Source organism: Lindgomyces ingoldianus, assembly GCF_010093535.1.
Source record: "Lindgomyces ingoldianus strain ATCC 200398 unplaced genomic scaffold BDR25scaffold_49, whole genome shotgun sequence".
Lineage (NCBI taxonomy): Eukaryota > Fungi > Ascomycota > Dothideomycetes > Pleosporales > Lindgomycetaceae > Lindgomyces > Lindgomyces ingoldianus.
Window position 1 is genome coordinate 58,688 of NW_022985210.1, and position 24,509 is coordinate 83,196.

Sequence of the window (24,509 nt, forward strand, 5' to 3'; positions counted from 1 at the left end):
TCAGGCTGAATGGTAGGAGATACGAAGTGAATCGGCGAGGGTGTCAAGTATGGGTAGGTTTAAGCGACCGTTTCAGTGTTCATTTTTGAGACAGCAGCACATGTACAAACGGAATCGCCAATTACTCGTTAATGGTCTCTAACTCTCCGATTGTTCATGCATGATGATATTGGAAGCTTTGTGGAGTTCTGGGTTCAACTGGACCTTTTATTCCGTCCTCTCTACCCATCTAGGATGAGTTTACTCGGGAGAGATTTGACAGTCCCTTTCTACTTCAAGAACTTGCTAGCCAAGCTCATTAGACCTCCACCACTCGACCCACCACCACCACTTCCCCCCATCTCCGATTTCATGTAAAATTTAAGAGCCATCTGTGCAGCCTGTGCAACAGCATCTTGCTTCGTGGCGTCAGGGTGCTGCAATTTCGTCAATCATCTTATTTCAAACGGACACAGGAGTAGTGTGTGTAACGTCTCGACATACCGTCTTTCCCTGGGCACTTTGCTGATCGAACAATTGTGCCGCCTGACCCATAGCCAACCCAATGAATTCATTCTGGCCTCCCTTACCCTCACTCTTTCCCCCAGAGAACATCTTCAACGCCTGCATTGCAGCAGCCGCCCCCATATTCCCGGATGAAGCCTGCTCATGGCCCCCGCCTTGTCCATAAAGTTTCTTATGCTGCTGAACCGCATCATCCTCATCGACATCTTCTTCCTGGAGCTTCGACTTCTTGCCAGCCAACAAACCCAGCGCAGAACTGAAGAGCGAGGAATCGCCTGAGTCGCCGGCATGGGAATTGGCATGTTGAGCAGCACCAGAGTAGTCGTCCGAAGATCCTCCATAACCTCCACCGCCGCCGTACGGAGTGCCGGAAGAATACTGTCCTCCTCCTCCCTCATGACGACCTTCCTGGCGGCGGGGCTCATCGTCGTACCTCTTTGATTGATCATAGTAATTGTCTCCACCCTGGCCTCCACCTCCATAACCGCCTCCTCCACTGGGACGAGACTCTCCATATTCATTTCCACCATGGCGGCGCTCAGACCCCTGCTCCCCTCGTCCACCACCATACCCTCCACTCTGACCCCCTTGGCCCTGGCCCTGGCGATAGTCTTCTCCACGACGCTCGGAGTCATGTTGCTCTCGCCCGCCGCCATATCCACCCTGGCGTCCTTCGCTGTATTCATCTCGTCCACGGCCTCCACCGGAGCCTCCTCCTTGGCGTCCGTAGGAGTCGTCGTTGTAGGACATTATGCTTGAATTGTAGCAGCTAGGATAGGATTAGCGGGAGGAATATATTTTAGACAAGGTCATGACGAAGGAAGAAAAGTAACCAAGACCAAGAAACCAAGAAAGTGGTTAAAATGCGTCTTGCTTCTCCTGTCTCAATACAATCTGCTGCCAGGAGGAGCAGACAGGGATTTAGGAAACAGCAGCTTCACCATGACGCCGAAATTTGACAGCTCAGAATTTGGTAGCAATGGAAAGTTGATTACTAACAGTCTGTATCAAGATACGTTTCGAATCAACTGCAATGTATCGCAAGTCTCGCAAGGCAGAAGGGGAAGAAGGTCTGAGAAGCTGACGACCATGACAGCGGTACCTGATCTGAAGTTCGATCTAGTCCACCATGCCCCTCACCTCCCAAGATCTAGAGCTCCACCGATGACGTGTTTCGCGGCCACGCTGCAACGCCACAAGCTTCCAGCCCAAGGATACAGGCACATTGTTTCGCAGGGGTAGGGATTTCATGCAGGTGAGGGCTTTTTGGCCCGCAACTTTCTCGTGGCAAAAGCAAGAAATACAATGTACTTGCAGTATTGAATCCCGAGGGGTGCTGGTACTGCACTGGGAGTGCACGCTGCTAGAAACTAGGCAGGTATTCTATGGCACAGGATGGCAGTGAAGCCTGTTATGATTGAATTGAGTAGATGTGAATTGACAGCTAGTACATGCTATTGATGTGCTGTTCAGCCAGCGGCAGAGCCAACACTCGTATGCCACTAGTAATCATTGTCATTGCGTCGACCGGACCCATATCCAGCAGATTCATTCGAATCACCATAGCTCTTCTTTTGGCCATATCCTCTAGACTCATTGTCATCTCCATACGACTTCTTTTGACCGTATCCACTGGACTCATTGCTGTCATCTCCATATGACTTCGTCTGTCCATACCCTTTGCTCTCATTGTCATCTCCGTAGCTCTTCTTTGAACCATATCCACCCGACTCGTTGCTATCATCCCCATACGACTTCTTCTGACCATACCCACCCGACTCACTCTCATCTGTCCTAGACCCATAACCGCCTGTCGTCTTCTTCGTGCCATATCCACTGGACTCATTGCTATCATCGCCGTAGCTGGTGGTCTTCTTTGAGCCATATCCGCTAGACTCATTGTCGTTGGTGTTGGTATTGCCATAGCTTGAAGTTTTCTTAGATCCGTAGCTGGTGGAGTCGTCTTCGTCTCTCTTGGAGCCATACGAATCGCTCGTTGACTTCTTGGAGCCGTAGCCAGAGGTTTCATTGCTGTCGTCACCGTAGCTGGCGGTAGTCTTCTTGGATCCATAACCTCCCGATCCTTCGTTGTCGTCCCCGTAGCTAGTGCTCTTCTTCTGCCCATAGCCACTTGACTCATTGCTGTCACCACCGTAGCTCTTCTTCTGCCCGTAGCCACCTGACTCATTACTGTCACCACCGTAGCTCTTCTTCTGCCCATAGCCACTCGACTCGTTGCTGTCATCGCCGTAGCTCTTCTTCTGTCCGTAGCCTGAAGACTCATTGCTATTGTCTCCATAGCTCTTTTTCTGTCCATAGCCCGAAGACTCATTGCTATCACCGCCATAGCTCTTCTTCTGCCCTGAGCCGTAGGAATCGTCGTTATAAGACATTGTAAAGGATGGGTGACACGAGTTAAAGAGGGTGAGAGTGATGTAGGCTTGAGTAGCAAGAATTGGGATTGGGAAAGGTCGATAGATGAAGACGAAGAGAAACGGGGACTGGTAAGGGGACTGGTAAGGGGAAGCTTTATACGAACCTTCTCGCCTGCCTGTATAGATACATCCGGCCCCCTTCACCAACTCACCACTACCCCTCCAGACAAGCTACCCCTCCCCTCCCCTCCCCCCACCAAACCACGCCATTGCGCCTACAGAATCTCAATTCACCACGTCGCCACCTCTAGTGCTCAACCTCTCATCCCAGTCAAGCTGAAAGCCTGAAAATGCGCCCGTTCTATTGACTTACACCCTACCTAGTTCGCCACCGGCGGATCTAGATCTCGCCTACACCCGTCCCAGATCCTGTTTCTGCCCTGTACCACGGTTCGAAGGAGTTAGGTGCATGATCGATAGAAAAGGAACGCTTTTACCAGCCCGCAATGTATGGATTGAGAAACGTATCATCGATGGTGTCATACAATGGCAGCCGAGCTGAGCTTGCGCGTGATGGAGCTAGAAAGTGGCCCTACATTAGAAGCGAGGAAAAAGCGAGTAGTGTAGGCGAGACCGATACCAATCAAGCCAACACGCGGACGAACGCGACGGTGGCAAAGCGAAAGAAGAAAAGTTGGACAGGTTAGACATGCAGAACTTGAATTGAGTTAAACTTGACGATTCAAATCAGATCAGATCAGGAAAAGGGTAAGTGTAAGGAGATAAGGTACAATATGTACAGCCACCACCACTAGCACTCCCACCACCACTGGCTTAATCACGGGCGGGCGGTGCACTCCAAGATTTTATCCGGACCGATCGCTCAGGCCGGGTTCTCAATACTCTCCTGACAGCTTTGCAGCCCAAAGCTGCATCACGATCGACTCGACTCACGTGTCCGAGACGAATCTACCTATCCACCTCCCCAAACACCAAATCCATAGTCCCAATAATCGCAACTGCGTCTGCCAATAGATGGCCTCTGGAAATCTGATCCATACAACTCAAGTGCGCGAACCCAGGTGTACGGATCTTACATCTATACGGCCGTTCACTCCCATCACTAACCAAGAAGACACCCATTTCACCCTTGGGCGCCTCAATGGCCGAGTAGGTCTCGCCGGGTGGGACGCTGTAGCCCTTGCTGAACAGCAGGAAGTGGTGAATCAGGGCCTCCATGTTTTCCTTCATAGCAGCGCGGGGCGGGGGGGCAATCTTGTAGTCTTCGACTTTGACAGGGCCGGCGGGCATGTCATTTAGGCATTGGTGGATGATGCGGAGGGATTGGCGGAATTCCTCCATGCGGCAGAGGTAGCGGTCGTAGCAGTCGCCGTTGACACCGACAGGCACGTCGAAGTCGACTCTGTCGTAGGCGTCGTAGGGCTGCGATTTCCGCACGTCCCAAGGTACGCCGGAGCCGCGGAGCATGACGCCAGAGAAGGAGTAGTTAAGGGCGTCGGCGGCGGAGACGACGCCGACGCCTTTTGTGCGGCCAATCCAGATACGGTTGTCAGTTAGCATTTCTTCGGTCTCATCGATGCGGTCGCCGAACTGTGTGGCCCATTGGTAGATGTCGTCGAGGAGGCCGATGGGAATGTCTTGGCTGACACCACCGGGGCGGACGTAGGCGGCGTGGAGACGGGCGCCAGAGACACGCTCGTAGAATTCCTAGCACAAGTATCAGAATCCGATGGGTTGAGAAAATGCCACTGTGCGTAAATCTCTCAAAGCACAGCGAGACGCACCATAAGCTTCTCACGCTCTTCGAAACCCCAGAGGAAGGGAGTCAACGCGCCAACATCCATGGCATGCGACAGCACCGACATAAGATGATTCAAGATCCTCGTGATCTCGCCAAACATGGTCCTGATATACTTGGCACGGATCGGGATGTCAATATTCAGCAGCTTTTCCACGCCGAGGGAGAAACACTGCTCATTTGTCATCATAGAGACATAGTCCAGCCGATCGAAATAGGGCAGCGCTTGCAGATACGTCCGGTACTCGATCAGCTTCTCGGTGCCGCGATGCAGCAGTCCGACATGCGGATCAGCGCGCACGATCTCCTCGCCATTGAGTTCCAAAATCAAGCGTAGCACACCGTGGGCAGCGGGGTGCTGGGGTCCGAAGTTGACGGTATAGTGTCTAATCTTGCGGTTCTCTGGGGACGTTCCTTCCTCCTCGGCCGGATTCAGATACTGAGAGTTCTCGGTGTTGGTCGGATGACTAAAGGTGGAGTCCGTGGGAATCAATCTCGTCCTGCTGTGGTCGTCCACATCCGCATAGTGTCTCGGCAACGAAGTCGAGATACACCGCGCAATGGGTGGTCGTATGTTTGTGAGGTGAGGGCGCGGGGCCAGACACAGCCGTTTCGCCGTGTGGCCGGCTAGACGCGCAAAGGAAACAGGCATTGTGACCACGAGAGATCTGGCAATGCCCTGGCCTTTGTCAATGGGTGGTTGTGGAGTGCGGAGTGCGGGTGGCGTGGAGGGGGGAGCTTGAGGTTTGGAGGTCCACAGGGTCGTTGACCACACGATATTGCCGAGATAGGTGGCTGCTGATTTGTGGCCAGTGGTTGGTCCGGGCGTCGTAGAAAAAGTTCGAGATGGTGCAGCTTCTCCCCCACCAACTTCACCGCACAACCCGCAGCTATGCCTGTACCAAGCCAGCAGGAGCAGGAGCGACGGAAGGTATCTATGCGATCAGAGAAAGTGAATATTCCCTCCCCTAATATGTTGCAGCGACTTGGTATCAACGCCGAAACCGTCACGAATGTCTCCTCCACTGACTTCCCCGGCCACTGGCCTGGTGAAGACCACTCCTGGGACCTGGACTACTTCAAAAATGTACGACAAGGTCTCTCCCTCAAACTTTTTCCTTTCGTAATGCAGAGAATTAGACGCTAATCCTTCTCTAGAATTTCCGCGTCCACTTCCACACAAACTCCCCCCTCGACTCCTCCTTCTCCCTCACCTCCATCGACACTTCCCTCGCCAACGCCTTCCGTCGGATCCTAATCGCCGAGATCCCGACCCTCGCCATCGAAAATGTCTTCATCTTCCAAAACACTTCCATAATCCAAGACGAGGTCCTCGCCCACCGGCTAGGCCTAATCCCACTCCGAGGCGACCGCTCCGCCCTCTCATGGATGAAATGGTACAAGCGGCCCGACCCCGGTGACCCCGCTGCCGTCCCTCCCGAACTCACTGACTACAACTGCGGCATCCTCCAGCTGGAAGTCAAGTGCCAATGGCAGGACGGTGGGCTCCAGCGCGCAGCCGCCGGCGAAACAGACCCCAACAAACTCTACCTGCACCATTCCGTCTATGCGAAGGATATCGAGTGGAAGCCCGTCGGCCGCCAAATCGACCTCTTCGCTAAGGATAAACCGCTCGAGCCGTGCAACCCAGATATCCTGATTGCGAAAATGCGGCCGGGACAGAAGATCCAGCTCATGATGCACGCGTTTAAAGGCATTGGACAGGACCACGCGAAATTTTCCCCCGTGGCGACGGCAAGTTATCGGCTGTTACCCACGATTGACATTCTCTCCCCGATCATCGGCCCGGATGCGAAGAAATTCGCCCGCTGTTTCCCCAAGGGCGTCATTAATCTCGAACCCATCACTCGAGCTGACATACGACAAAACAAAGAGTTAGAGGGAAAAGAGAACGAGCTCAAAGCGGTCGTCAAAGACCCCATGCGCGATACCGTGAGTAGGGAATGCCTGCGCCACCCGGAATTCAAGGACAAAGTCAAGCTAGGACGTGTCCGAGATCATTTCATATTCCGGGTTGAGAGTACTGGACAGTGGGACAGCGATGAGTTGTTTCTTGAGAGCGTGCGCTTGCTGAAGGTTAAGTGCCAGAGGGTGAAGAGGGGGTTGGAGGCTTTGACGAGATGAGTCATGTGACGAAGTGAGCTTGGAGGACGAAGCAGGAGCTGAGACCGGGCGTCACTTGAGAAGACTATTGTCGTGAAGTCCAGGAGGTAGTACTCCCAGCACCACCTCTACCTATGCCTCTACTCCCACCTCTACTGTTGAAATGGAATTGTTTCCATGAACCTCGCGCCTATGGATAAGATTTTCGACGGCCTTGTGTCACACCTGGAAGATTTGGTTCGAGCGATTCAGGGAAAGGCAAGGGAGGCGTATGATATCGGGTTATGCATTGCATTGCATTTTCTGGCGTCTGGAGTGGACTCTTTACGGTGGGTGAATGGGTGGGCGGAAGTTAAATGCAAAGGTTTTGTATTATATCATCGCGGGCATGGCTGCGATGCAGTGGACAGATAGAGTTCATGAGCCTGACAGAGCTTGGTCGTCCATTTTTGGCTTGGGATATGTAGCATTGACTGACTGAGTGCCCCGATATCTATTCCAGCGTCTTCACATCTTCATGCCTTCATATCCCCCCTTACTAACTCAACTCATATGTCCATATCCAGATAAGTCTTATTCTGTCGAAGAAAATCCTCAGACACTTTGGGTCCCATTTCCGGGCTGCCTCATCCGCTTCAATCATACATTCATCACCAAAAAAAAAACCAGCTCAACGGATCATAATACAAACAAGAAGTCAACATGTGGGCCAACACGAATCTGGGCTTTTAGGGAACAATGCAAAGCACGAAGCTGGGAGATAGATATGGGGAAGCGATATGAACAAGGGGTAGAAGTACAACAGGGTATCAAATATGCATCTTGCATTGCCCAAAGTGCCGACCGGCAAAATCAGAGGGGTTGGTGGGGATGTTGGGAAGCAGTGTGTCGTGTGTGAGTCCGCCCAGTTGCGGTGTAAAAGTGAAATAGAGGTGGACAGGGAGGTATCGTGTATCAGAGTCCAGTCTGCAGAGTCATGACATAGACAATCCAGTGTCGGTAGCTAGGAGATTCGTTGATGGGTCGCCCGCGACTAGTAAAGACGTCGTGCAGTTCGGTCGCGTCCCCGGCGTCGCCGCACCCGCCGCTCGTACGGGTCGCATCATACCGTCATTCATAACCATCCACCCCATCTCTCACAGCTCCGAGAGTGCATCTCTACAAAGCGCTTGGACGCTTTCAGGGTCAAAACGCGGTCGGAAGCTCATACTTTTCCGACCCCAGCGGATCTTCTCCATCGCGGCATCATCGGGAATGATATCTCTGCTTGCGGGTCTGGAGTTGAAGCTAGATCCTCTCGAACGTGAGCCCGAGAATCGGTTGGATTGGGGAACAGGAGCGTCTCTGAGGTTGCGCACGCTAGAGAGATGGGTCTCCACCATTTTAGCAAAGGAGGAGAAGACAGTAGTGTACTGTTTTTCATGCCTAGATTGCACTGAAGAGGACTGCGTTGGCGAAGTGATGATCAGCCCTGGTCTTTTTCTTCCGAGCTTCGAAGCCGGGAAATCGTCAAGATTGCCTCGGGAGAGTCGGGAGCGGACATGGTAGTTAGACGTCCTGGGAGTTGGTTCGAAGTCTGAGGAATCGCTATCATCGAGAATTGAGGTTGCTACCGTGGATGAGGAGTGCTCTGAGTTTACGGACTCATCCTCGGAATGGCTAAAAGTCGGTGACAGGGACTCTTGAATGTTTTCCAACTTCTGAGGTCGAGCAGGAGAGAGTGCAGCGAGGGCGGCAACATAGTATTTCTCAGCTAAGTCTAACTCAGGCAGGCGGTTTCTGCTGCTTGTTTCCCGGGCCATGGTATCATGGGACAATGCAAGGTAGAAGTTGAGGTAGGCTCGGTGAATTGGGTGAATCTGGAGTTAGGTAAGTTTTGCAGAATCGAGATACGGTATGTAATGTGATAATGTCGGATGTGGAACTTCTAGAAGGCGGGAGAAGGGACTTACTTCCTCATCGGACCGAGTCAGGAGGCGCTCACAGAGATTGGTGCATTGAATGTAATGACGAGTTTGGAAAAGACCCTTGACTTCAGGGATTCTACTTTTCATTTCGAAATACTTTGATTCCGTGATCATTGTGTAATTGTGTTGTTGTGTCTTGAAAGCCGATATACTTGTTTACCTGTGCTGTGAGGAGGGAATGAGGTTGAGCAACTGTCGGCGGGGAGGGGTTATTTTCAAGAATGCAGTGAGAAGAGCCGAAAGCGAGTGTGTTGCAAATTTCAGGGTCGGCAAAAGGTGCGACAGCAGAGCGAATGGGAACCAATTGAGGCCTGCGGCAATGCTTCAGGAGACGTGCTGCGTTGTTGTTGGTCGTTGACCTGGTAGTGCGGTGCTGTCGGCAATGCTGAAACCAAAGCCGAACCAAAGTCAAGCAACAAGGCGAAGGCGACGAACGACAATAACAGAACAGGAATATAGGGACGATAGGAGCGAATATTATAGCCCTCGAACGCCTCCGCCCGTTCTCTCCTGCAAAGTGTCGTGTGGGAAGGGCTGCGATCTAAAAGGAAAAGCAATTGTTTCAAGAGTGCAGCAAATGTTTCAGGGAATCACGAACGTTGAGGGTTGCAGCCATGCACTTGCCCGTTTCAGACGCACCCTTTCCATTCTCGGCGCATCACTGACTTGGGGTTCCTCTGACACGACTGGGGATGCTGCACTCAGGACGCACTACACCGGGTATAGCATCCCTTTTTCCCGGGTTCTTTCGATAAAGTTCTGCGCCGCACCCGCATTCCTGTGAATGTGTTCGTAGGCGTGCGTATACTTCCGTATTTTGTGCGGGATCACAGCAGCGCCTGCAAGCATTCTGCCTTATCCTGTTTAACTGCTGCAGGTGGGTGCGGAGAAGTTGTAGGAAACGGCGGTGAAGAGTAGTTCTGAATCATGGCATTTTGGTGGAGAACCGCCGACGACTGATCGATCTCGGGACCTTGAGTGCCACTCCGATCACCGCAAGCCACCTTCTAGATGTGAGCATGAATTCACATAAGACACTTCAGTGTGAAGAGGGGCGGAGAAAGTTCACGAGCACATGGTGTTGTAGAGTAGGACAAGATCGGTGATAAAGGAGCCTATGGACAAACAGATACTTATTCTACACGACCCATGCGAGGGCGAAATAGGCCGGGGTTTTCGAACTAGTGAATTATCCAGACTTTTGACTAACCCTCCTCCGAAGCAGCTGCACCAGTGATGATCTCGACGAGTTCGCCAGTAATGACGGCTTGGCGGGTACGGTTGAACAAGATCTGGTACCTGTTGATCATGTCGCCGGCGTTCTTGGAGGCATTCTACAGTGTGTCAGAGAGACATTTGATGCGGGGGAGGGGGGATTATTGGATGCACTTACGTCCATGGCATTTCGTCGTGCAGACTGTTCACAAGCATGACCCTCGGCAAGCGCCTAAATCGATCATCAGCATGATAACGTGTCCAGTGGTGTTATACCACATACCCAGTACAATGAATTAGCAAGCGCATATTCGCGGAGGTTAGCGAGCACGTCGTCGTCAATCTCGAACGCCGCGAAGTTGGCTGCAAAAGCATTTAGATAGGCACGACCCTCATTTGATACATTAAAACTTACGGGACTGCGCAATTGCCTCCTCAGAGAAAGCTTCAATGATCACGGGCTCATAGCTCGTGGCATTGATGAACTTGTTGTACATGACCTGGATGGAGGAATAATCGGTCGGTAGCAACGAGATCTGGTCAGCAATGGCAGAGGCATCGACGAATGTTGGGACGTCCTTGCCAACGCCGGCAAAGCTGAGGACAATGTTCTTGCCATTGGAACGGCCCAATTGGGATTTACACTTCTCTCCCACGACAACGATATCCGTGTCTGGCTTCTCCAACAGCATCTTCCGTGTTTTCCTGGACATGCCGGAATGGATACCACCGCAGAGGCCCTTGTCCGAGCTACAGACGACAATCAACGATTTCTTGCCCTCGCCCTCCAGCGGCTTCGTCTCGGCGTTCTCGAAAACGGTGTTGGATGTCTGACCGTACGACCGGGACGAGGTCATGGCCTTCTGGGCGCGGGTGAGCTTGGTGGATGCGACAATTTTCATCGTCTTCGTGATCTTCTCGATGTTGCGGATCGACTTCAAACGCCCCTCAATCTCACGGAGGGTGGCATAGGTAGCGGCATTGGTGGCATTGAGAGTGGCAGGTCTGGGTGGAATGAAATGCAATTAGTTTCCGATGCAATTGGAAGAGGAAGAGTGCTGGAGGAGCTGCGGGAGCTGTTGTGCTGAGGGGGGGGGGGGGGGTTTCGTACCGGGCGGTGGCAGCGACGCCAGCTCTTAGAGCTGGACGCGCAGCTCGTGACAGCATCATTGGGCGGAAGAGGAATTGAGATGGAGTGGAGATGGCAGGCGGCCGGCGGGTGTGGTGTCGACTGCTGGCTTGCTGCTTCGGCTTCACGGCTCTGCTCAACTTTCATGCTCTTGCCGCGCTAGCCTATAAAGGAAAGGCGTATATATCACGTGCACCCTTTCCCTTTGACCTTGAGAAAACCGCGGAGTTCTCTTCGACACGGCGATTTTTTCTCTTCACGCAACTGCCAGACACCACCTAGGCAGTCTGCGCTTTCACCTTTGCAGTGCAATACTAATCCGCGATATAGTCTTCGCGTTTTCTGCGTTGCACGTCCTCGTGGTCCAACCACAAGCCGCAAAGTATTTATTACCAAGATTACCGGCTGGCGGTCAGATTCGAGCTAACTAGGCAGGAGTGCTCCGTGCGTGTCTGGGCAAGTCGCTTTTCCTCAAGTCGAGCACTCTCCCTCTTTTAAACCAACAGCCGCGTTCCTGTTCTTTCCTCTTCTTCGTCACCCTCCTCACTCCGCCACCATCATCACCATCATCCACGCGCGGCGTGGCCTTCTCGACCTCACACGCGCGCTCTCGCGTTCCTCGCCTTCATTTTGTCCCCGCTCACTTGCGGCAGCTAGATTCATCGGTACCGCACAAGACAGCTGAACACAGTCGCTTGGTTTTTCATTACCCGCTTCCGCAGCGGTACCCGCCCGCCGCCATGTCTTCGTCCGACGATGACACCCCTCTTGTCAAAAGCAGATCGAATGGAGGTAAGTCGCCTCTCGCGCAAACTTGTTGATTGTTTCACGCCCTACCCCGGCTCCACGTCTATCTTCTCACGCGCCCACCTCCTTTACCCACGTCACGCTCACTACCTCTCCGCCCATCTTTATACAACACCACCCCCTGCTCCGCTTTTCCTCTTTACTATGGCTAACTACCCTCACCCCACAGTGAAGTCGCAGGATCGCATATCGAAGAAGACCGACCGGGCCTTGGACAAGCAAATCCCGTCAAACGGTCATGTCGAGCCTGGCATCTCCATTCGGATGGGTCCGGTCGAGGACATGGACATCGACGCACCACTTACAAATGGAAATGTCAACGGGAAACGGAAGTCCCGAGGCAGCATTGCGAATGGGAAATCGTACAAGGACGCTAGCAGCTCGGATGAAGATGACAAACCTCTGGTGCGTTCTACACCTGGCCCCTTTGTATATTCAGTACGCTGACTCTCCCATAGAGTAAGCGAAGAAGGACCTCTCAGCAAGCCAGAAAGCCTGCGCAGGACTCGGACTCGGAGCTCAGCGACGTGCCGCTGAAGGCCCGGAAGCCACCAAAAGCGACTGCTGCCCAAATTGGCGAATCCTCTGACTCGGACGTTCCTCTAGGCCAAAAGCTTGTCAAGGAAAAGGCAGCCATGGAGCGAGCCGCAGCAAAGGAGGCCCAGGCTATCCGGAAGAAAGAGAAGGCCGCAGGCAGCAAACGCAAGCCGAGAGTGGAGAGTGAGAGTGATGATGACATTCCTCTCGCGAAGAAGCAGCCCGCAAAGAAATCTACAAATGGTATCAAAAAGGATGAGTCCGACTCTGATGTCCCTCTCAAAAAGAAAACAGCTCCAGCTTCTAAGAAGGGTAAGGCGAAGGCCGAGTCAGCCACCCCAGCTAAGAAAGCCAAAGGAAAGGCCAAGGAGGAAGACACCGAGCAAGATCGTGAAGCCGAAGAGGAAGAAGAAGAGTACCGATGGTGGGAGGATCCAACCAAAGGCGATGGCACCAAGAAGTGGACTACTTTAGAGCACAATGGTGTTGTCTTCCCACCAGAATACGTGCCCCTCCCGAAGGACGTCAAGCTCATCTATGACGGTGTCCCTGTTACACTTCATAAGGATGCCGAGGAAGTTGCCACTTTCTACGGAAGCATGCTTAACTCAACGCACAACGTTGAGAACCCTACCTTCAATAAGAACTTCTTCGACGACTTCACCGCGATTCTCGACAAGACTGGCCATGGCAAAGATGAGGAAGGCAAGACCGTCAAGATCAAGAAATTCGAGAAGTGCGACTTCAAGCCAATCTTCGAATGGTTTGACAGTGAGCGAGCCAAGAAGAAAGCGCTCCCTGCCGCTGAAAAGAAGGCACTGAAGGCGGAGAAAGATGCAGCTGAAGCGGATTACATGTACTGCATATGGGATGGTCGCAAACAGAAGGTCGGAAACTTCAGAGTCGAGCCCCCAGGGCTTTTCCGTGGTCGTGGCGAGCACCCTAAAACTGGCATGGTAAAGAAGCGTGTCGGGCCAGAACAAATCACCATCAACATCGGTAAAGGGGCCAAGGTCCCCGAGCCACCAGCAGGTCACCGCTGGAAAGAAGTCAAACACGATCAAGAAGGAACATGGCTCGCAATGTGGCAAGAGAACATCAATGGCGCTTACAAATATGTCATGCTTGCTGCCAACTCGGACATCAAGGGCCAGAGTGACTACAAGAAGTTCGAAAAAGCCCGTGAACTCAAGAAACACATCGACCGCATTCGAAAAGACTACCAGAGGGACCTCAAATCTGACAAGATGGCCGATCGTCAGCGCGCCACAGCAATCTACTTGATTGATCAGTTCGCCCTTCGTGCTGGGAACGAGAAGGGCGAGGACGAGGCAGACACAGTCGGTTGCTGTTCTCTGAAATTCCAGCACGTTACCTTGAAGCCGCCGAATACGGTCATATTTGATTTCCTAGGCAAGGACAGCATTCGCTTCTATGATGAAGTCCAGGTCGACCCCCAGGTTTTCAAGAACTTGAAGATCTTCAAGAAACCTCCGAAGACAGCTAATGACGATATTTTCGATCGTCTGACGACCTCTGCTCTCAACAAGCACTTGAACAGCTACATGACCGGCTTGACCGCCAAAGTGTTCCGTACCTACAATGCCTCTTGGACTATGGCTAGGCTTCTTAGGGAGATGAAGTCGACTGGCACGGTCCCAGAAAAGGTCAAGGACTATAACAACGCTAACCGCGAAGTTGCCATCCTCTGTAATCACAAGCGGACCGTCGCAGCTAGTCACGCTGGCTCTATCGAGAAGATGCAGGAGAAGGTAAGCTTATCTCCGCTCTCGTGAATCGGCTTGTAGGGACTAATGAACCGCAGATAAATGGGCTCCGTTATCAAGGGTGGCGAGTGAAACAGATGATGATCGATGTCGATGCGAAGATAAAGAAGAAGAAGGGTGCCGAGTATTTCGAGCTTCCGGAGGATTTGGATGAGGACTGGGTTAGGCAGCACCAAGAGTTCCTTGTCGAAGAACAACGCCAAAAGATCCAAAAGAAGTTTGAGAAGGACAATGAGAAGCGTAAGGCTGACGGCGAGAAAGAGATGAAGGCCAAGGAACTCGACGAGCGCCTCGAGGTCGCTGAGGAGCTGGCAGCGAAGTTCAAGAAGGAGAACAAGACGGGCAAAGTCGAAGCTGAAGGCAAGGGTCCGACCATCGAGAAGCTGGAAGCCAACCTCGACAAGCTCAACCAGCGAATCGAAACGATGAAAGTCCAAATGGAGGACAAGGACAACAACAAGGAGGTAGCTCTTGGTACCTCCAAAATTGTAAGTGACTTCCCGTTTTGGGAACTGAGTGCATACGGCTAACCGCCTTATTCCCAGAACTATATCGACCCCCGTCTTACTGTCGTCTTCTCTAAGAAATTCAACGTCCCAATCGAGCGATTCTTCTCGAAAACCTTGCGCGAGAAGTTCGATTGGGCAATCAAATCCGTGGATGAGGACTGGGAGTTCTAGAAACGGAAATGCATAGTCTTCAGCCGTTTTAGTTGAATTATGTTCGGGCTGGTTGGGTTTAGAACCGATCTTGATGGGGTGATCAAAAAGGCGGCAGCACTGATTTTTAGTGGGGCCTCCTGGAGTGGAGTCTTGCATTCATCAAATTTTCTGGCTGGCTTTGTCATGCATAGCGATGCGGTCTCAGTCAATCATCTGCCCGACGATACGCACACTTTACTTGCCCGTACTAGAACTTGCGTATCTGGATTCATACAAAATAATTGCCTTAACTTTTTGCGATATATAGCTTGATCCCCTCCTAATGAGACAAGAGATTTGAAACATTGTGTGACCTGACTTGACTGCTTGTGCGCTTTGAATCATGACTAGGTACCTTGAACGACCGCTGCAGTGTTGCTGCGAGTGCGGGACGATCCTGCCAGCATTGCGGGACATTGCATGAATGCTTCAGCCACCAGAATCTCGGCTGGCTCTTACTATGAACGGAAGCAGTTGAAATTATATTGATTCGTATAGTAATAACACTTCCACCGTAAGACGGAGTGCTCCCTCGTACAGCATAGCCTGGAGCTAAGACGTCACGATGGAATAAATTTGGCATTCTATATCGATCAGCGCAAGAGCACTCGATAAATTATCGGGTCTCGCCAGCACGGGAAAAAGAAGTGTGGATACCATGGCGGCGAGACCGACAAGGCTCCCGGAGGAAGCGGAGTAACAGATTATCTTCAAGCCTCTGTTACACAACGAAGAAGAAATGCCCTTGAGGCGGTCAGGTCAGGTCAAGAACAGAAAACTGGGCAGAACAGTGCTCCGTTTTGGAAAGTATACCTTCCCTCCAATGGGGTGCGGGCCGTTCCTAGAATCCGTGCGACTTCAGCGCGAAAGAGTTAGAGTCAGGCTTTCTCAAAGTCGTATATACGTCCAATCAATGCCTGAATCTGCACGCCGAATACTTTCTCGCCGTTTCAATACTGAGACATCTGGATCTGAGACCAGCGTCTTGTCAGGTGATACAAGATCAATCGGATCAGCGCTCCCAATGCTGCAGGCGATGATAAGTGATAAATTAAACTTTTGTAAGCCACCAAGCCCGTCCGAATATGTATTCGCCAGGCAATGTCTAAGATACGATTCAAGAGGAAAGTTTAGGATCGTAGAGTTGCGAGCGAGCCAGCGCACGAAGGGAATGGTTCGGCGAAGCCGCAAACGCTACCTAGGACATGTTCAACCATACTCCACAAGCGGGCCGCCTCATCGTGTAGTTCAAAGCGAAAAATGCAGGACAAGAAGGGCGAGCGTTGAGATGGGTGATCGGTCGAGTGGGACGACGCCGCAGCAGGGAATTTGCTTTTGCTTTTTGGCCAGGGCCACGAACCGCGATGCCGCCGACTACGGAGGGCATGAGGGGTGTTGCGATTCGGATGTGAGTTGGGTTGTACTTTTGCGAAAGTTCCCCTGACTTGGCCTGAGATGGCGTCGGTTTGCTCTCCCCAACCCATTGGCCTGCGTCATGCGACGTCGTTGGATCAAGGGTCAGGACAGCGGGAGCGCGCCGGATGGACGCTTGGCTGCTGCTCGGGGGCCCCAGGCCTGTCGCCGTCAAGCATCACGATGGCCGCGAGAGGCGGCGGATGGCCAAGGCGGAGTGGTTCCTGAGGCCAGTACCTGAGCCTGGCCACCGTTCCGCAGCCCGAAGACCTGACATCTGTCGCCGGGAACACATGTCTGCGGAAGAAGCAAAAAATGACGACCCGCTCCACGCCCTCCACGATGGTGTGCATGTAGAAGCCACGGCTCCACAAGGTCCCGCCATGCCATGCGGTCGGCTCTCTTTCCAATAAAGACAAGATAGGGCTATTTTGATCCTCCTCCAGCGTGTGCTATCACGGCCGTGGTTTAAAAATCGGCCATCTCGCTCTCGCTGCGGGTCAATGACTCTTGCAGCATAAAGCATCCCTCGCGGCCCCTGCAACTGTACTGCACATGCCGCACGCCTCCGCCCCCGAAAACTAATCCCCAACTTGACGCCGTGCGAATCTTGATACCCTGAACGACCCTAAGCCTGGGACGTGATTGACCTCACCAGGCGCGCCAAAGGTTACCGCCTGCCCGCACCAACTGATCATCTCTCTTCTCTGTCAAAACCCCACCTCAACACCTTTTCATTACTGATTTCTGACACTGAGAATCCCTTTTTTCGTCATGACAGAGAACGGCGCGGTGCAGACCGACCCCACCACCTCCACCTCCACCACAGCGGAGAAGCCTGCTGTTCTGATTATTGGCGGCTTAGGTATGCAAAACTCACTCCCTTCACTGCCCGCTCTTAGCCGTCCACATGTTCGAGCATGACCGTATCCTAATCCACGCCAGGCTATATGGGACGATTCCTCGCCCGCTACATCCACGACAACAACCTCGCATCCGAAATCCGCCTCGTAGACAAACACCTCCCAGAGCTCGCGTGGCTCGCCCCAGAGTTCAAGGAAGCATGCTCGAGAGAGCGGTTCATGCAGGCTGACGCCTCGCGAGAACGTGCGTATACCCAGCACCCCCTCATTCATCTGCGCTGAGCACGGTCATTGTACGCGGAGATCCCCTCGCTAATGTCCGGTGCTACAGAGTCCCTCCAGCGAGTCTTCGACCGAGACCATGGCAAGCAGTTCGACTACGTTTTCAATTGTGGAGGTGAGACTCGATATTCGCAGGAGGATGAGGTCTACAAGATGCGCTCGTACGGCCTCTCGATGGCTGTGGGCAAAGAGGCTGCCAAGCGAGGCGTGAAGTGCTTCGTCGAACTTAGCACTGGCATGATCTACAAGCCCGATTCGATCCCACGAAAAGAGACAGACAAGCTGAAGCCGTGGTCGAAACTCGCGAAGTGGAAGCTGAACTCTGAAGACGACCTGGCTAAGGTTGAAGGGCTGAATCTGATGGTGATGCGTATGGCGCATGTCTATGGCCCGTACACAAGCAAATTCATCTCCACAGCATTATGCATGGCGCGCGTATACCAATTCCTGAACAAGGAGATGAAGTTCCTGTGGAAGGAAGATCTAAGGACAAACACGGTTCACGTCGAGGACGCGGTGAGAGCCATTTGGACAGGCGCCGAATGGTATGTGAAGGCACCCCCACCTCGGAGACCTGTGCCCATCTTCAACATAGTGGATCATGGGAATACTTGTAAGTCAATTGTTCAATTCCGTAGCCTTTTGCGCTGTCTTATCAAGACCAAATTGCGGGCATGATGGACTTACACTAACCACCGTGCAGCCCAAGGCATCATGGCCAAGCTAATGCACGAAACGTTCAACATCGACACAGGCTTCCACGGAACCTTGATATCGGCTTTCGCTCGGCTCAACCTCGATCATGTCGTTGATGAGGTCAATGACGAGACATTGGACCCATGGGCTGATCTTCAGACCAAGGCTGGCATCAGCAAGTCCACGCCCCTCAGCCCGTTCATGGAAAAGGAGTTGCTCAAGGACACGGACCTGAGTCTTGATGGGAGTGCTTTCGAGAGGGCGACAGGGTTCCAGTAAGTTACATCATTTGTTGGTGACAACTGGGAAGCCTATCAAGGGCTGCAAAACTCCTCACACTAACTTCATGATTCAGGTACGAGCATCCACAGCTGACAAAAGACGAGATCGAGAAAGTAGTAGCAAGCTACCGCACCATGGGATGGTGGCCATAGCCAGCGCCACCACGACGAACCGCCCCTCCCTTATGCGATTTGCAGACCGCACACTTCCCGATGTCCTGATGCTCTCACCATATCCGACGGCTCTCTCGTACGATTTCTCCGATGATCCGTCTCACCTACCCACACACCAACACCACCCCCGCCTCTTGTTTTCGCTTCTGCTTCCCGACACCGCCTCGCCGCCCCACCGCATCTCTGCCTTACTTCCTAGTCTTCGTTAGCTCCTTTCTCTTCGCTATTCGTTCCTCACTTCCCACGGCTGCTTTTGCATGAGCTGGAGTCCCTTGCATTGTTTGGAGCATTGCCTTTCTATCTCCCTGTCTGTCTATCGTAATCGCTACACCCCTATATCGTTACTTCTCCTTAATTATCCCATTTTTTTCGCCTCCCCGCTTCTTTTCTGTGGATGGCTAGGTGCAAATATCTTGCTTTGGCATTTATGGCATATACGTTCGTTTTGTAATCACCCCTCATGCGCTTCGACATTCTATTTGGTATTTTGCTGGGTGATGAGTTCTAGTTTGATGACGGATGTGGCAATGAAGGATGATAGGGCTTTAAGTATATTTAGGATTGGGATGGATATGGGAGATTGTCGATGGATGCTGAATCCTGAGGTTCCTTTCATGCTGCATACCCCATAGTTACGTTATATCTAGTTTTAATGGCTGTTTTGACATGAGGTGATGCGGTTTGTATGACCTGTGTGGTGCTACTGGCTTGGCTAATGAACTTGCATATCAGGTTCTTTTGCTGCATAGCCACATTTCAAAGTTTGCGCTTTTTGTGATATGTACTCGTTGAATACTTGGGACATTTCCTGTGCATGAAGCCAAGTTTCCTTCCAATAGCGTCTCGCGCCGGCCGATATGGGATCGTCACTCGCCTGTACGTGACCAACCTCTTCTATCGCACTTTTGGAGCTTTCGGACTTCGCCTCCTGCCTCCCGCTTCAACCTGCTTCACGACTCCAATTCGTCTCAATCATAGACTGCTGCTGCTGTTCAACGTTGTTAAGGTTTAAACGCGAGCGAAGGCCCAGTGTCGTGCCGAGCGCATCTTCCGACAGTGCCGTTTCCCCGGCTCAGCCGTACCTTGGAAACGGAGCACGGTAGTCGGAGAAGCGAGCGGAAGCCGGGAGGTAAGTATGAGCCCTGGTTTTTGAGATACGTGGAAGTGTTGCAGGTCTCCCTGAGGCTCGATTTAGCTACAGTCTCACTTCAGTTATTAGACTCATAATTATCCCTTTCACAAGTATGGCCATCCTAGATAACAAAGAACAAGAATCGCAGTTCTCCTTTCTTCCAATCCCAGGTGACTGCCATGACATATATCGTTCCCTTGTCGATTTTCTGTAGTATCTAGTACCATGTGGACGTCGACAATTTCCCAAACCCTCGACCCCCGACCTCAACCCAACCAACATCGGCAACTCATTCTCCCAACTTGCATTCAGATCGACGAAAATATAACATCGAAGCGCTCAGCGTCACATGATGCCGCAGTATGGTTGGAAACGAGCGCTCTAGTTAGCTGACGGTCAAAAGCAGGTGTCCTAGGGACGTCATAGGCCATTACTACCTATAACACGATTACCGAATCCGATCTATACCAGGGATTTCAAACCCTTCCTTCAAATATTGCGTCGAAGACACACCTCCCAGCTGATAAAGGCTTTCATAGACCATCAAACTCCAAGATCAGGTCCACCATACGTCTTCTTGAGGATGACAACCTGAGCCCCTTTTCCTATTCCTCTCGTCTCCTTTTCTGCTTTTGAAAGTCAGCGTCTCTCTAACTCAATATCTCACAGATCTCAATACAATTCAAACCTAGCAGCTCCAAAAGACGACATCATGAGCTACTCCGATTAACCTTACCAAAACAGCCGCTCCTCGCATTCTCAACGAGCCCCACAACTCCAACCGCTACTTTCTGTGCCAAAAGCCGCTGGCCAATCCATACGTTGAAATGGCCGGTCGACTGGAACTGAAATGTACTCAGAGAATGCAAGAGTGTAGATATTTCAGCGTAAATTCGTCGACACACAGCCTGAAGCTAGAAATAGTACCCCAAGGGAATAGCATAGGGCCTTACTTCTTACCCCGCAGAACGAAGCGTCCCCCTTCACCAACGGGGATAAATATAGTTGCCAAGCCTTCTCTATGGGAACAAACTACAAGCAGCAGTGGAAAATAAACCTGCAAGCAGATGGAAAAGGGAGCAATCTGAGTAATTGCGTCTAATATCAGCTATGGTACTCCTTTTTAATTTCTAATTCCTATATCGGTTACCGTCTCTGTCTTTCAGGCCCATTAAACACACTATATCTTCAGAGATTCGCCAATTCCATAGCCTCCTCTTCTTGTAAACAACATCCACATTCTTCTACTAGAATGACCTCTTCATCATCTGTACTACTTCCCTTTCCCAGGTCTCTTCTCCAACTGCAACAATATATACGGCCTTCCACTGAGCCGGGAGTGGCTTGTCAATTCACTGCGTCATCCAAGTAACTGTAGTGGAAGAGAATTTCTGCAGCTCGTAGCCAAACGTGACCGCCCCTGTATAGGTCTGCCTACACACGCCTAGTACGCGCGAATATCTGGGGTCCTTCGATCTCTGTAACAACGTCGATGGATTTGGAGCCCTCCCTGAGAACGTAACATTTGAAGATTGGCTCGTATGTGTGGTCGTTTTTAGTCTTAGTTTCCCATGGAGCTTTAGAGTTTTATGCGATTCGGATGAGGTGGTATCCGAGAGCGTAACCGAAGATCTTTTGTCGGGTCAAGGAGAGGAGGAGGGAGAGAGGCGTTGTTGGCATTGGACTTTGCTTTAGGAACCGTTAGCGTATTATTTGTATCCATGCTTGTGGTTTGGAGGCTGGTATGATTGAGCTTACATTTACACAAATTCTGGAGGGTTTCTTCATCTAGAGCAAGCCACTGTCAGTCGGTATACACGCTTGCGTCGGAATTGGCTGGCGTTCGGGGTTGGCTTTCCCTTCTGGTCTTGCGGCTTGGACTTGGTGATACAGGCCTTTGGCTTGGCTTTGGGCTCAGACTTGGGCTTGGATCCGTTACCTTAGTAGCGCCGGAATAGCGGGCGGTCGTCTCTCGTGTCATCGTGTTCAGTACCGTCTAGTTAGATCGGAAGTCGTTGATGGTGGATGGGGGAGGTGGTGGCCTGGAGGAAGGTGAGGAGCGAGCGGATGGAGATACCGGGTCTTCTAACGGTCTGTGAGGCATCCCTAGCGCCGTAAGTATAAGGGCGAAGGGGTCAGAGAATTGGGTTGAGGGTGAAAGAGCCAGTCACATGATTCTTGCAACGTAGTGCGGAGGTTACCTAGGTCAGTAAGCGAAGAGAAACTTTCCCTTCAACTCCGCTGCTACCTTCACCAATGAGCTTCAAATACCCCTAGGCCAATTCCACCGAGCCTTGTGTCACTTCTCAACCTCAACCTCAACTCCAATCTCATGAGCAGACAGCGCCATGAAGGTCAAAGAAGAAGGCACACACAATTAGCAAACCGAACGCAGAAAGCGTATGGGTTCCGAAGGATGGCTCTAGATTCAAGAAGCATCACGATAATTAGTGCACTAAGACAAAGCGGGGTTCTAATAAGAGGGCTAGGACCCTGGCCACGAGAGGGTGCTTCGGCAAAGCAACAATCTACTGAGTCTAGAGATCCGGCCAAGTAAGGATGATACTTATATTACTTCTTCTTTCACTGTCCCTTTTCATAACATTAAGTAGCTTGCTAATACAGGATAATGAGCGCAAAGGACAACTCAACTAATTTACCGCCTCTCATCTCCCAGCCAGACTCCGCAATAAAATATTTGAGTGCACACTAGGCGGCCTAAACATCTGCATCGACCTCTCGCACTGTCAGTGTACGGGGCCCCTAGCCGCTGGAAACAGGTTGCCAAAGCTGTCTAGGCTACTGTATATCTGTTGCTAGGTCTATGCCAGACTGCTCTAAGCATCCACTCTATCAACACCTTCTACTTCAAAATCCGCGCATATTCTGCCAATACATGTCTTACCTTCTGCCGACTCAAAAATTAGCCATTACCAGCACCATGGCGTCGAAGGATTGGTCCGACCGATTTGCTGGCCAAGGTGTGTAGCAAACCCTTCATGCGCAGTACGAACCAGCGGACAAGCTCAACCTTGTATCTAGGCTTCTAAAGGCTCTCCTGGGACTATATAATGTAACTGTGCATAGGGATTGGGGATAGGTTTATCCTTTATTAAGAATATAATATTACAAATGGTTCGGCGCATATAGCCGTGAGAACAATGCGGACTTACAATCGTGGTGAAGTAGCGACAGCCAAGAAATTCTTGGGTAAGGCATCAGAGAGCACAATTCCCTAGCCATTCCCTTTACGTAGTGGGCTGGGCCAGTTTATGCTCGGAATGGTACGTTGAGACTTCCTCCGGAGCGTAGAGTAGGAGGTGGTGCTACCTGGATTTGGCATCGTTATCGATTGACAAAAGGGGGGTGAATATATGGGGGGTGATCAGGTGAAAATGGTAGCTTAGGTGAAAGAACTTTCAAAAAGCTGGCTACAAACACCCCTTTTATCCACATTAGAAGGGAATAGTCTCGATGTCGCAGCAATGTGATTGGGGGTCACGAAGAGTCGAGGAATTAAGAGAAACTGGTGAAGTTAGTATCAGGACAAAAAGCTAAGACCCGCAAGATATTGAAAGCGTATAGTCGCAAGAGAGTGTTCAAGCGGGGAAATGAGCTGCTTAGTTTGAAGATGCCGGAGAAGCGGGTTGATCTGTGAGTCCTCTTGTTCCCCTTGCACACACTTATTCTGATGAGGTACCGTAGCGCGGAGGACGACTCGCCGCTTCTGCGACATCTAGTTTAAGTATGGAGCAAGATATTTGTAGCCTTGCCAAGGGCATGATTTATGAGAAAAGTGATGCGTTGTAGACTGAGGGTCCCTGGTAAATAATATATATAGTATTGTGGGACGCCAAGCTCATAGTTAAATTGGGCAGCCCATTGTAGAGCTCTCGGGCTTACAATATTTGAGCACGCTTTCGGTCGTATTGGCGTCCATGCCAGCACCACCTATTCAGCTCAGTCCTACGGAGTCATTCCCCGGTCATGTTCAGTGCTACCTAGCGCTTTACAAGGAATAGCTTCGCGGCCCGGAGTCCAAATGGCCCTAACGTTGTAGTCTCACCCGTACTTGTCGCCAGAACGGTTAGCCTGGTTTACGATCTCAGTGCCTTCGGAGTTCCCTAGGAGCATGTATTTGTGACTGGAGAGAGTGTCTCTTAAGAGCGCACAGAGAGGTAATTAGGAGTCTCGTCTTGTCGTACTGGGGCTACGATTATTTGTGTAACACTGATGCTACGCGGTGAGCTTTGTGGATGTTCCCTGGGCTGGAGAAAGTGATCGTGTCCCACGAATTGGTAGTCCCGAAACCCCCCTATTACAGGCGATGAAAAGTGCATGGGATGTGCAAGAGTGGATACAGCCGTAAGAAGATGCGGATTTGGGGGTTGCCTTATAGTAGGGAGGTTGCCATGTTATATACTGGAGTGCTCAGGTGGATTCCATAGTCTTTGCAAAGGAGATATCTGGTCTATATATGCAAGAAAAAATGGTAAGTCTTGGCAACATGTGACTACCGTTTGAGCCATGCGTGACTACTGCAGACTACGATGCAAATTTGAACCTGGAGGTACGAATGTTTCATCACTTGTTCTTCAGATTCTTTAGAACTCTTGCCAAAGTCTTCAGTTCAAGGGAAGAAATTAAGAGCTTGCTATGCAACCTGAAAAGGCCGAAGCGAGATTGTGAATCGAATAACGATG

General features: G+C 51.4%; 10 protein-coding genes across 10 annotated transcripts; 4 read left to right on the top strand and 6 right to left on the bottom strand.

The window, feature by feature from the left end:
- Positions 1-269: 269 nt before the first annotated feature.
- BDR25DRAFT_337571 (uncharacterized protein) lies at positions 270-1,572 on the bottom strand (the record flags this gene model as incomplete). The annotated part of the gene is made up of 3 exons (XM_033693201.1): positions 1,504-1,572; positions 484-1,273; positions 270-416 (listed from the first exon to the last, which is right to left on the bottom strand). Exons 2-3 carry the CDS (start codon positions 1,252-1,254, stop codon positions 270-272), a joined length of 918 nt encoding a protein of 305 aa, XP_033540878.1. The 5' UTR covers positions 1,255-1,273; positions 1,504-1,572.
- Positions 1,573-1,970: 398 nt separating this feature from the next.
- Positions 1,971-3,064, bottom strand: BDR25DRAFT_307365 (uncharacterized protein). The gene has a single exon (XM_033690826.1). The coding sequence runs from the start codon at positions 2,895-2,897 to the stop codon at positions 2,007-2,009; it is 891 nt and encodes a 296-aa protein (XP_033540879.1). The 5' UTR covers positions 2,898-3,064; the 3' UTR covers positions 1,971-2,006.
- Positions 3,065-3,596: 532 nt separating this feature from the next.
- BDR25DRAFT_297089 (NADH dehydrogenase I, D subunit) lies at positions 3,597-5,462 on the bottom strand. Its single transcript, XM_033688977.1, has 2 exons — positions 4,685-5,462; positions 3,597-4,607 (listed from the first exon to the last, which is right to left on the bottom strand). Exons 1-2 carry the CDS (start codon positions 5,348-5,350, stop codon positions 3,849-3,851), a joined length of 1,425 nt encoding a protein of 474 aa, XP_033540880.1. The 5' UTR covers positions 5,351-5,462; the 3' UTR covers positions 3,597-3,848.
- A 112-nt stretch (positions 5,463-5,574) lies between these two features.
- BDR25DRAFT_297093 (RBP11-like subunits of RNA polymerase) lies at positions 5,575-7,230 on the top strand. Its single transcript, XM_033688978.1, has 3 exons — positions 5,575-5,629; positions 5,681-5,785; positions 5,857-7,230. The coding sequence occupies exons 1-3, from the start codon at positions 5,591-5,593 to the stop codon at positions 6,841-6,843; spliced, it is 1,131 nt and encodes a 376-aa protein (XP_033540881.1). The 5' UTR covers positions 5,575-5,590; the 3' UTR covers positions 6,844-7,230.
- A 619-nt stretch (positions 7,231-7,849) lies between these two features.
- BDR25DRAFT_381657 (uncharacterized protein) lies at positions 7,850-8,903 on the bottom strand (the record flags this gene model as incomplete). The annotated part of the gene is made up of 2 exons (XM_033697726.1): positions 7,850-8,681; positions 8,775-8,903. The coding sequence occupies 2 exons, from the start codon at positions 8,901-8,903 to the stop codon at positions 7,959-7,961; spliced, it is 852 nt and encodes a 283-aa protein (XP_033540882.1). The 3' UTR covers positions 7,850-7,958.
- Positions 8,904-9,872: 969 nt separating this feature from the next.
- BDR25DRAFT_297097 (putative ATP synthase subunit gamma, mitochondrial) lies at positions 9,873-11,239 on the bottom strand. The gene is made up of 5 exons (XM_033688979.1): positions 11,116-11,239; positions 10,420-11,009; positions 10,288-10,367; positions 10,183-10,236; positions 9,873-10,123 (listed from the first exon to the last, which is right to left on the bottom strand). Exons 1-5 carry the CDS (start codon positions 11,172-11,174, stop codon positions 9,995-9,997), a joined length of 912 nt encoding a protein of 303 aa, XP_033540883.1. The 5' UTR covers positions 11,175-11,239; the 3' UTR covers positions 9,873-9,994.
- Positions 11,240-11,752: 513 nt separating this feature from the next.
- On the top strand, positions 11,753-15,255 carry BDR25DRAFT_99044 (uncharacterized protein). Its single transcript, XM_033699349.1, has 5 exons — positions 11,753-11,925; positions 12,110-12,345; positions 12,399-14,249; positions 14,303-14,752; positions 14,810-15,255. Exons 1-5 carry the CDS (start codon positions 11,874-11,876, stop codon positions 14,942-14,944), a joined length of 2,724 nt encoding a protein of 907 aa, XP_033540884.1. The 5' UTR covers positions 11,753-11,873; the 3' UTR covers positions 14,945-15,255.
- Positions 15,256-17,028: 1,773 nt separating this feature from the next.
- Positions 17,029-18,792, top strand: BDR25DRAFT_99094 (NAD dependent epimerase/dehydratase family protein-like protein). The gene is made up of 5 exons (XM_033699351.1): positions 17,029-17,243; positions 17,324-17,485; positions 17,573-18,136; positions 18,227-18,494; positions 18,575-18,792. The coding sequence occupies exons 1-5, from the start codon at positions 17,153-17,155 to the stop codon at positions 18,651-18,653; spliced, it is 1,164 nt and encodes a 387-aa protein (XP_033540885.1). The 5' UTR covers positions 17,029-17,152; the 3' UTR covers positions 18,654-18,792.
- Positions 18,759-19,378, top strand: BDR25DRAFT_99065 (uncharacterized protein). The gene has a single exon (XM_033699350.1). It carries the CDS (start codon positions 18,932-18,934, stop codon positions 19,304-19,306), a length of 375 nt encoding a protein of 124 aa, XP_033540886.1. The 5' UTR covers positions 18,759-18,931; the 3' UTR covers positions 19,307-19,378.
- Positions 19,379-22,932: 3,554 nt separating this feature from the next.
- Positions 22,933-23,542, bottom strand: BDR25DRAFT_361970 (uncharacterized protein; the record flags this gene model as incomplete). The annotated part of the gene is made up of 5 exons (XM_033696517.1): positions 22,933-23,011; positions 23,059-23,132; positions 23,164-23,276; positions 23,309-23,332; positions 23,368-23,542. 5 exons carry the CDS (start codon positions 23,540-23,542, stop codon positions 22,933-22,935), a joined length of 465 nt encoding a protein of 154 aa, XP_033540887.1.
- Between the last annotated feature and the right edge of the window lie 967 nt (positions 23,543-24,509).

Coding starts and splice junctions, on each gene's coding strand:
- BDR25DRAFT_307365 (XM_033690826.1), bottom strand. CDS start 2,897: ATGTCTTATAACGACGATTCCTACGGCTCAGGGCAGAAGAAGAGCTAT.
- BDR25DRAFT_297089 (XM_033688977.1), bottom strand. CDS start 5,350: ATGCCTGTTTCCTTTGCGCGTCTAGCCGGCCACACGGCGAAACGGCTG. Junction 4,608..4,684: donor AAGAGCGTGAGAAGCTTATG/GTGCGTCTCGCT, acceptor TACTTGTGCTAG/GAATTCTACGAGCGTGTCTC.
- BDR25DRAFT_297093 (XM_033688978.1), top strand. CDS start 5,591: ATGCCTGTACCAAGCCAGCAGGAGCAGGAGCGACGGAAG. Junction 5,630..5,680: donor AGGAGCAGGAGCGACGGAAG/GTATCTATGCGA, acceptor AATATGTTGCAG/CGACTTGGTATCAACGCCGA. Junction 5,786..5,856: donor ACCTGGACTACTTCAAAAAT/GTACGACAAGGT, acceptor ATCCTTCTCTAG/AATTTCCGCGTCCACTTCCA.
- BDR25DRAFT_297097 (XM_033688979.1), bottom strand. CDS start 11,174: ATGATGCTGTCACGAGCTGCGCGTCCAGCTCTAAGAGCTGGCGTCGCT. Junction 10,237..10,287: donor TTGCTAATTCATTGTACTGG/GTATGTGGTATA, acceptor TGATCGATTTAG/GCGCTTGCCGAGGGTCATGC. Junction 10,124..10,182: donor CACGACGAAATGCCATGGAC/GTAAGTGCATCC, acceptor GACACACTGTAG/AATGCCTCCAAGAACGCCGG.
- BDR25DRAFT_99044 (XM_033699349.1), top strand. CDS start 11,874: ATGTCTTCGTCCGACGATGACACCCCTCTTGTCAAAAGCAGATCGAAT. Junction 11,926..12,109: donor CAAAAGCAGATCGAATGGAG/GTAAGTCGCCTC, acceptor CTCACCCCACAG/TGAAGTCGCAGGATCGCATA. Junction 12,346..12,398: donor ATGAAGATGACAAACCTCTG/GTGCGTTCTACA, acceptor ACTCTCCCATAG/AGTAAGCGAAGAAGGACCTC.
- BDR25DRAFT_99094 (XM_033699351.1), top strand. CDS start 17,153: ATGACAGAGAACGGCGCGGTGCAGACCGACCCCACCACCTCCACCTCC. Junction 18,137..18,226: donor AGTGGATCATGGGAATACTT/GTAAGTCAATTG, acceptor ACCACCGTGCAG/CCCAAGGCATCATGGCCAAG. Junction 18,495..18,574: donor GAGAGGGCGACAGGGTTCCA/GTAAGTTACATC, acceptor TTCATGATTCAG/GTACGAGCATCCACAGCTGA.
- BDR25DRAFT_99065 (XM_033699350.1), top strand. CDS start 18,932: ATGAGCTGGAGTCCCTTGCATTGTTTGGAGCATTGCCTTTCTATCTCC.